Source organism: Protobothrops mucrosquamatus, unplaced genomic scaffold (genome assembly GCF_001527695.2).
Source record: "Protobothrops mucrosquamatus isolate PMUCROS unplaced genomic scaffold, P.Mucros_1.0 scaffold27, whole genome shotgun sequence".
Lineage (NCBI taxonomy): Eukaryota > Metazoa > Chordata > Lepidosauria > Squamata > Viperidae > Protobothrops > Protobothrops mucrosquamatus.
Genome location: NW_015386412.1, coordinates 103,704 through 112,701, shown reverse-complemented (window position 1 = coordinate 112,701; position 8,998 = coordinate 103,704). Strand labels below are relative to the sequence as shown.

At 44.5% G+C, this 8,998-nt stretch overlaps 1 protein-coding gene across 1 annotated transcript in view; it reads left to right on the top strand.

The window, feature by feature from the left end:
• The first annotated feature begins 581 nt into the window (after window positions 1–581).
• TRPM1 (transient receptor potential cation channel subfamily M member 1) overlaps window positions 582–8,998 on the top strand; it is a 31,323-nt gene continuing 22,906 nt past the window's right edge. The window contains exons 1-6 of the mRNA XM_015810978.1: window positions 582–614; window positions 4,607–4,686; window positions 4,872–5,067; window positions 5,709–5,922; window positions 6,446–6,570; window positions 7,451–7,622. Of these exons, the coding sequence (XP_015666464.1) occupies window positions 597–614; window positions 4,607–4,686; window positions 4,872–5,067; window positions 5,709–5,922; window positions 6,446–6,570; window positions 7,451–7,622 (805 nt within the window). The 5' untranslated portion in view covers window positions 582–596. The remainder of the gene's footprint in view (window positions 615–4,606; window positions 4,687–4,871; window positions 5,068–5,708; window positions 5,923–6,445; window positions 6,571–7,450; window positions 7,623–8,998) is intronic.

The following is an 8,998-nucleotide window of genomic DNA, read 5'->3' as shown; positions in this document are numbered from 1 at the left end:
AGGCCCTTTCCCTGTCCCCTCTCTTGGCATTCATCCCTAAGCTTCTAGCCCTCTGCAAGCCCTTTGCTTTTTCCCTTCTGCCTATCAGCTTGGCAGCACCAGATAATGTTCAGATGAGTGCTCTGTGTTTGGGTAAAAATCCTTTGGATCGGATGCTTTTTAAAGTAGATTTACCTTCAATCACCATTTATTAAATCTCTCTCCGCTGGAAACCACTGAATGGGGCCGGAGGGTGCATTAAGCCCCGATTATAGAGAATCTGGAGTGGGGGAGGTTATCGGAGAGGGTAGAAACATAGCTTTATGCCAGTCTTTGCCTCATATTCCTGATTTACTTGGCGTGGATCACTCAGATTTCTAACAAGGAGAGACATCCACCTCGGGACTGAGCATTTTCTGAACTTCACCATCTGCTGACTTTGGATGACTCCAACTGGGAAAACATCTGAATGAAGTTCATCCTTGGGCAGTCTTGGTAGAAACTAGCCAGCCATGGAGGGCAAAGGTTTGGGAGCCAAGAAGGGGCCAGGAGGGAAGCTTAGCAGCTCCCTCCGAAGGACGAGCAGTTCCTTCCAAAGCGCTTCTCTGAAGGGTTCCATGTCTGGATCCCAGAAGGTAAGGTGCTCGTTTTGACCTGGATCCAAGAAAAGTCCTCGTGCTGGGGAGGAGGGAGGGGGCTGAAAGCTCTCTTTGAAGGTCAGCAGCTCAATGGGGGAGGGGGCTCCACTGCTTTTATTCTTGCAGATTTGGATTGAGCCTTGTGAGGGGTGTTTTGAGATGGAGTTGAGAGCTTTTCCTTGGAGACTGTCTTCATACTTTTGAGGAGAGGGACATTTTGTGGGGGACGGTTGGCTGAGTTCCCATAGTCTATTGGTCAGGCCAGCATAACATGGGAAGATAATGTCATCTAAGGTCTGGAGAGAAAAATGGGCAGACTCAGATACTTGGCTGTATCTAGAGGAGAACCTCCTAAACTCCCTCTAGACAAAGATCTAATGATCCTATTCCATCCCAAAGGAATTACGCAAAGAGATTTCTGGTCAGTTCTGTTGGGTTAACTCACACCTTCTTCTCAGGCATCCTGCATCTTATCCCAGAGTTGGGATTTCCAGCTGGAATGCCGCCTATAGACCACACTTGGCGAATAAGGTCCCATCTCATACCCAAGCAATGGACGAAGCTCCATGTCCTGTATGAGCCCACTGGTCTGTGTGGATCACAAGCATTGGGTGGTCTAAAAAGGATCACATCTCTCTCTAGGATCTCAGATTTCTGTCTTCACCTGCTCTCCATGGGGCATCTGCCCAAGATTCAGAAGGGATCCTCTGCAGTGCTAATGCCTTCACTCCCTGTTCATTGAGCAGGGGGCACTGGACCTCCACTCTCCATCACCCCAAAACCTGCTTTCCTTTCACTCAAGAAGAGAGGAGATTAAACGGGGACCCGTTGAGGACAAAATGTTTCAGCTCAGGCCACGGGCTTGGCATTTCGACTCACAGCCTGCCCAAGGAGCCATTGCGTTCCCACATTCCCTTGAAAAGAAAGCAAGGAACATTTCTGCACACCGGATTCATCTCTGATAATAGCCCAGGGAAAGATGTAAAAGCTGGTCTGGGTTTATGTGCTGCGATGTCTGCTGTGGTGTGATCAATAGTGATATGGGTAAAAAGAAAAGAAAAGCAGGCAGAGATCCCTAAGTCCTTGGAACCTGCTAGCGGTCACGATAAGCTCCTTGGGCCCGAAAGCATCAATACGCTGATTTGCACTTCTTAGATCTTTCTTTTTAGAGGACTAAATATTCCCAGATGAATAGCTTTAAAACATACAGAGCAAAAGAGGGACAGGGAAAAAATTCAGCCCCAGCCACACTTCCCAGGTGACAAGAACTTTATTGTAAGGCTACCTTAAGAGGATCTTGCAGATCTGATAGTATAAATCCACAAACTCCAATCTAGGAGGAAACAAACTTTTTCTGACAGTGAGAGCAATTAATCAATGCAATAGCTTGCCTCCTGGGGTTGCGGGTCCTCCATCACTGGAGCTTTCCAAAAATAGACCAGACAATCATTTGACTGGGAGGGTATAAGGCTCCTGCCTTGAGCAGGGGGTTGGACTAGAAGGCCTCTGAGTTCCCTCCCAGCCTTAGGATTCTATGACTCTTTTACAGCCAGAGTTTCTTTCTCTGTCCATTATACAGCCGAGGGCTACATCCTCTCTATTACACCTCCAAAGGCATTTTGGCTAGCTGGGGAATTCTGGGAGTTGAAGTCTGCACATCTTACAGTTGCTGAGTCACTGAAGCAGTCAAGGAAAGTCTGGTCCAACCAAGCAGACGTGTCTAAGCTTAGGAGCTCAGCTGCCTGAGACACCAAGTCTGGGTTCTCCGGATTTCCCTGAATGTGACCCGGATGGTCATAACAAATGTTGTCCTCAAACTATGGCAACTGTGATGAGCGGCAGGAGAAAAGACACCCCCAGCAGTCCAATTCACTGTGCGGTGAGCGCAGCCAAAGTCTGCAAGGGGAAAAAAAAATTGCTCCCAAGCAGGCAATTAATGTGACTTCCTCAAATAGAGCAGTCTGGTCTAACTTTAGCTCGCCGTAAGACGGATTAGATCTAATTAATGCTTTGTGACCTTCTTTTTTTCAGGGAATGTGGAGTTCTGCCTCTAACGAGGACTGTCCTCTGAGCTCCAATTGTCTTAATTATGTCAATTGTGCTGAGATTTCCTCTGAAAAGGGAGGCTGGGCCTCTGGTGAGGCTTTGAGAACACCTTGTCTAGCTGGGCTTTTTTTGAGGGGGCCAAGAGCCAACATTCTTGGGCTTTGCTTTAAGCCATCCTGTTTGGAGAGGGGAAAGGAGGTTTAATCAATTGGAGATTGGGGTACGATCAGAGTTGATGTGTTCTCATGTTCTTCCATGAGATAGAAACTCCTTCCAGGTCATGGGCTTTCTGGAAGAAGATCTTCAAAGGAAGTCATTGGTTCAAGTTGAAATGCAGCTGATGGGTTTTTCTTAAAAGTGGTGCAATTCCTAACTTCACAGGAGAATTTTGGAGATTCTACCACGCAGGAGATTAGAGATGGAAATTCCTCCCAGGCAGAGAAAAGACGGGTCATGGGGTTTCTGGAAGAAGAAAGGAAGTCATTGGTCTGAGCCAAAAAACAGCTCATGGGTTTTTCTTAAAGTGGTGGAACTTCTAACTTCACAGGAGCGTTTTGGAAATTCTACCACAAAGAAGAGATTTCAGAACAGATATTTTTACTTATTTGTCTTATTAAGCAGTGAAACCTCCACAGTTAATTCCATGGCTCCCCTTTCTTAGATGTCCAAGAACTTTGTTGATACAGTTTTCCAGGGAATAACAGGTAGGAGTGTTGGCATCTGAAACAATTCTTTTTGTGATAGTTATTCAAGATTATTTGCCTATATTTCTTTTCTATTACAAGATATGTAATAATTGAAATTAGGTGTAACAAATGGGTGAGGGTGGATTGATTCAATCATATAGGGTTGGATCAGAAGACTTGGTGGTATGGCAGTTGTGAGGTATGAAGTCGGATCACTGTGACATAGATGATAGATAGATAGATAGATAGATAGATAGATAGATAGATAGATAGATAGATAGATAGATAGATAGATAGATAGATAGATAGAATTATAGAAATAGAAAGATAGAGATAGAGATGGATAGAGAAATAGATAGAATAGTTATACAGATATAGTTAGATGGATAAAGATAAAGAAATAGATGACAGATATGAAAGATATTTAGATATAGCTATAATGTAGATGTATATGGATAGATAGATAGATAGATAGATAGATAGATAGATAGATAGATAGATAGATAGATAGGTAGGTAGGTAGGTAGGTAGGTAGGTAGGTAGGTAGGGTTAATGTACTTAAAACTTGGCTAATGTGTGAAAATGTTCAAAGAACAAGGTTAATTAAGTTGCTTAAAGATATACTTTTACAAAGCATGCTAAGTTTCTTTAGCCTGAACTAAATTTGGTTCCATTTTTTATTTTGGTGGCTTAGCATATAGTGGAAACCCGGTCAGTTTGATTCTTTTATGGTTCAGTGTTGGGTGAACCTCTAAAACGTATTCCTTCAGTAACCGTTTCAAGCAGGCTTGTAAATAGCTTTGAGATGTCTTTCAAGGGGAGGCAATAGAGGAAGGGTCTCAATCAAAACAAAATGTACGCAGCGTTAAGCAAATCTGACTTCTCTCGTTGACTTCGCTTCTCGGAAACCAGCTGTGAACTTTGCAGATGATGATCACATGACTCCAGGACATGGCAACATCCTAAATACATGCCGTTTGCCAAGCACCCAAATTTTGATCACCTGTTGCAGTGGTCGTAAGTGGGTCACAAGTCACTTTTTTCAATGCCATTGTAACTTTGAATGGCCACTAAGCGAATCGTTTTATGTCAAGGACTGACTATCTATAATTTTCTCAATGTTCTTGGTGCCCTTTAGTGGGTGTCCAAATTTGTGCGGCTCCAATATGATGCTCCAGCTCTTTCTTTCTCCTGGTTTCGCTCCCCGTCGTTGCTCTTCAGCCTTGACTGAATTGTTTCTCTGTTTTCATCCCTCAGGGTCAAAAAGTATGGATAGAGAAAACCTTTTTCAAGAGAGAATGCAGCTGCGTAATTGCCAACAGCAAAGATGCTACCAGGTGACTTTTCTTCTGTCTTGGCGTTTGCCTTTATGATTCTTTGTAATTTACTGATTTTGTTTTTAAAGAACTGGTGTAAAGAACGTCTCCAGGTACGTAACAACCCCACACAGCAAAAGGAAGAAAAGTGGTTCGATGCCAGTCGTTGGGCCCAGTTTCATGTCTCTGTTTTGCTTTGGCCGTAGGTGCTGCTGTGGCCAACTCCTTGCTCAACACATCCCCGTTCTGGTCGAAACTGCAAAGAAGGATGGAGAAGACCCAGCGAAGCAGTTAGAGACTCAGCCAGAAAAATGGTCCATCAGCAAACACACCCAAGCCCTCCCCACCGATGCCTTTGGAAATCTCGAGTTCCAAGGTGGAGGCCATATCAATAAGTCCATGGTGAGTAAGGTTCATTATTTAGAGGCATCAATGGTGGCAGCCCAAGGTGGCCTTATCAGTCACCTTCAGCAAGGGAGTTTTGGGATATCCACCCTTTGGCAATGCCCAGATTTCAGCCCAGGCCAACCTGTAAGTCAATGTGGAGAAGGGACCTTTGAGAAAATCCAAAGGGAACCCAAAGAGTCAAATTGTGTTCATGAAATAAAATGTGCCACTGGTGTTGGGCTAGGAGCTCCTGGGGCCAGGTGCAAAAGACCAGATCCACACATGAAGGTCCAATTAAACCGACACATTGCTAAATGCTTATGCATATAGGAATCTTTTCAATTAACAGCACCTGCTAACAGGAGTTAGATAGGGAACAATGGAATTGAAAGGAGGTTGGACTTAGTCTGCTGGTGGCTACGTAGGGATTCTAGGCTGATCCCTCTTTTAATGCCACCCCCAGGTTCTGCCCCTCCTTCTCCTACATATGGCAGGAATCTCTAAAATACATCTGGAAAACAATACCCTGAGACTAGACTAGGCTCAAACTGTTTTCCCACCAAACTAGTTTGCTAGAAAGAAAGCCAAATTGGAAGATGAGCTAACTGGGATGTTGAACAGATCCAGCAGTGCTTCTGTGTCCTTTTATCTTGCAGTACATCCGAGTGTCCTATGATACCAAGCCAGACTTGCTGCTCCAACTCATGGTGAAGGACTGGCAACTAGAACTCCCCAAGCTCTTAATATCCGTCCATGGGGGGCTCCAGAACTTTGAGCTGCAGCCCAAACTTAAGCAAGTGTTTGGGAAGGGCCTCATCAAGGCTGCCATGACCACTGGGGCTTGGATTTTCACTGGAGGAGTCAGTACAGGTATCTAAGGATCAGCTGTTCATCACCTTGGAAGTTCTCTTTCAAGAACCTGGCTGAGATCAAGGCCCTGCTTTCTAGCAGGGTGTGTTTGTGTGGGTGAAAGATAAAGAAACATAGGGTGCTTTGAAGGATACTACAGTAACTATTGCGCTGGGGATGAGTCATGACTAATCTTTGCTGGAAGCCAAAACAAAGCAATGAGCTTAAGACAGGCTATGCTGCCAAAAGAGTTGGTGGAACTTCTAAAGTTTCTTTGGTGGAACTTCTAAAAGTGCTTTGGTGGAACTTGTAAAAGTTGTGGAAGACTGACCATCCCAGACAACTGCAGAAAGGTACCATCATTGTAAAACCAGTTTTCCATTTGGCCATTCAAGAAGATATCCAGTTTAGGTCCTAATGGGACTGTCTTAATATATGGGAAAGGGACCGAGGTCTTTAATAGATACATACATTTAGTGTTCTCTAAATTGTATGCAAGCATCCCAAGGAAGAGGTTGATGCCCTGGTCTCTTCCCTTGTGCAGGAATCATTCGCCATGTTGGAGATGCCCTAAAAGATCATTCTTCCAAGTCCAGAGGACGCATCTGTGCCATTGGCATTGCCCCGTGGGGCATTGTGGAAAACAAGGAAGATCTACTTGGAAAAGATGTGAGCTTGCCCCACACTTTGTGGGAGTTTTTAACCAAATTTGTTGTTTCCTTCTATCTGTTAGACCAGGGGTCTTCAAACTTGTGGAAACTTCAAACTTGTGGAGTTGAAGTCCAGAGGTCTTAAAGTTGCCAAGTTTGAAGACCCCTGTGTTAGACTCATTTTAACTCACAGCTCTGTTACCTCATTTTTAGTTCCTGCTTTGTTCTTAGCCTCAATTTTCCTGTCACTTTCTCATTCAGTTTGGAGATAATGCTAACTCCTAGCTTAGTGTTGTGCGAATCGGTGTTGGGTGCAGGATTTTCTCTTCCTTCTTCTAAGAAGACCACAAATTGGAGACAGGAAGCCTCTGCTTCCATTTTTCAGATTAACCAGAATTCCCATGAGCTTCAACCTTTTTCACCTTGATGCCTTCAGGAAGTGTCCTCCACCAGAAATGGCCTTGATGCAAAGAAGCTTTTATTTATATGCCTGAAGAGGAAACAAGGATGCAACTGAAGCTAGAATTAAATTAATCCATCTCAGGCTTTGGGCTGCCATGACCTATGTTGTGGATTTCATGTTGAAAGCTCCATCTTTGCTCATGCTACCAGATGCTGCAAATCTACCCCCTTTCTTTGCATCTGGCCACTTTATCCAGGAGAGGATGCAAACTGCCATCTGTCTGAAAATTTATATTTGGCTGGCTGATGACATTCTCGTTAAAGCTTTCTGTTAACTGGCGTTCTTCCTCCTGGGAAATCATCTCTGGATGGCAGAGGGTTACACGGTGACAGTAACTACTTAATTTCTGCAACACCCAGAGACATCTGCCTCGGTGGGGTTCGGATTTGGGGCCCTCAACTAAACCCAAACCACCTTTTGCTTTTCTGCTGGACAGGTGACAAAGCTTTATCAGACGATGTCAAACCCACTTAGCAAACTTTGTGTGCTGAACAGCTCCCATACGCACTTCATCCTCGCCGACAACGGCACCCTGGGCAAATATGGGGCAGAGGTGAAACTGAGGCGCCAACTGGAAAAGCACATCTCTCTGCAGAAAATCAACACCCGTAAGTAAGGGGATTCAGGTCTTTTGCCCTCAAAGGCCCTGACCATCATAACAAGATGAGGCTTAGCTGTTTTCCCTGGTTGAGGAGCCCTGGTGGTGCAGTGGTTAGAATGCAGTATTGCAGGCAAATTCTGCTCACTGCCAGCAGTTCAATCCTCACCAGCTCAATGCTGACTCTGTCAAGGTTCCAATGAAACATTTCAAAGAACTTCCAGGCATTGTTTATCCTAAAAAGTCTTTATTCGTGTAACAGAATGTCGCCACGCCATGAATGGGATGCCAAGATCTGAAATCTCCTCCCCTGAGCAGTTATTTTGCTAGCATTTTCCCTCCCTTATTTTGCTGTCATAAATCACGTTCTCCAATCAACCCGAAGGGCAAAGGTTCACTTCCTTCTGCAGCCCAGTATTCCTTATCTTAATTACTCCCTAGACACATTCTTTCTCCTCCCCTCCCAGCATCATCTAACTTAACTCTAAAAATACCAGACAGTTCTGCATATTTTGTCAAAGCAAGAATATCCAATATTAGAAGTGTTGACAGACTCAGCCTCCCATCCTTCCGAGGTCGGTAAAATTGTTGACCCAGACTTAGGGGACAGTGAATACGTGCAGATGGCCCCACTCTCTCTGGCCACTTGAAGACCCATGATTGCAAGGTCATGAAAGGATAGCAAAGGAAACACTCAATATTCTAACCCACCCGGGAACATACGGTGCCTTGGGGAAACACCCAAACCACCCAAAAGGGAACATATTAGCTACTTCTGCTTTCTTCCTTCTTATCTACAGTGTGCCAGCCTTAAAGGGCGAAGTCTCTATCTTATGTGTGTCAGCTTTGCTGGGTGAATAGCTTATGTAATCAAAGTAGGTATAAAAATAAGGCTTTTTTGATATTTGGAGCTTTTCTTTTTTTAGAGAAGCCGTCTTTACTCAGCTGAATAAACATGTAACTCTTGAAGGCAACTTCTGGTTTCCTGTATTTTTTTATCAAGCAAAACCTCAGAACCTGCATATCAAAATGAGGATCCAGATTGTTGGGGGCAATAGGCTGACCCTGTAAACTGCTTAGAGAGGGCTGAAAAGCCCTATGAAGCGATATATAAGTCTAAGTTCTATGGCTTTTGCTATGTTCATTTTCCCTTGAATCCAGGATCTTCCTGACTGCTGACTAAGCTTGTGTGGACCTTATGACCGGCGGGGTTCCCTTTGTCATCCTATGCCTGGAGCTCAGAGTGGGGCAGGGATAGCAAAGGGCTGCTCAGCTGTTGTCTCTAACATCAACCAGCCATGATTTGCAACCTAGCTCTAAAGAGTTTGGCTTGGCTCCTAAGAACGGCCCTTGGAACTCAAAACAAGAAGCCCTTGCCATAGTTGA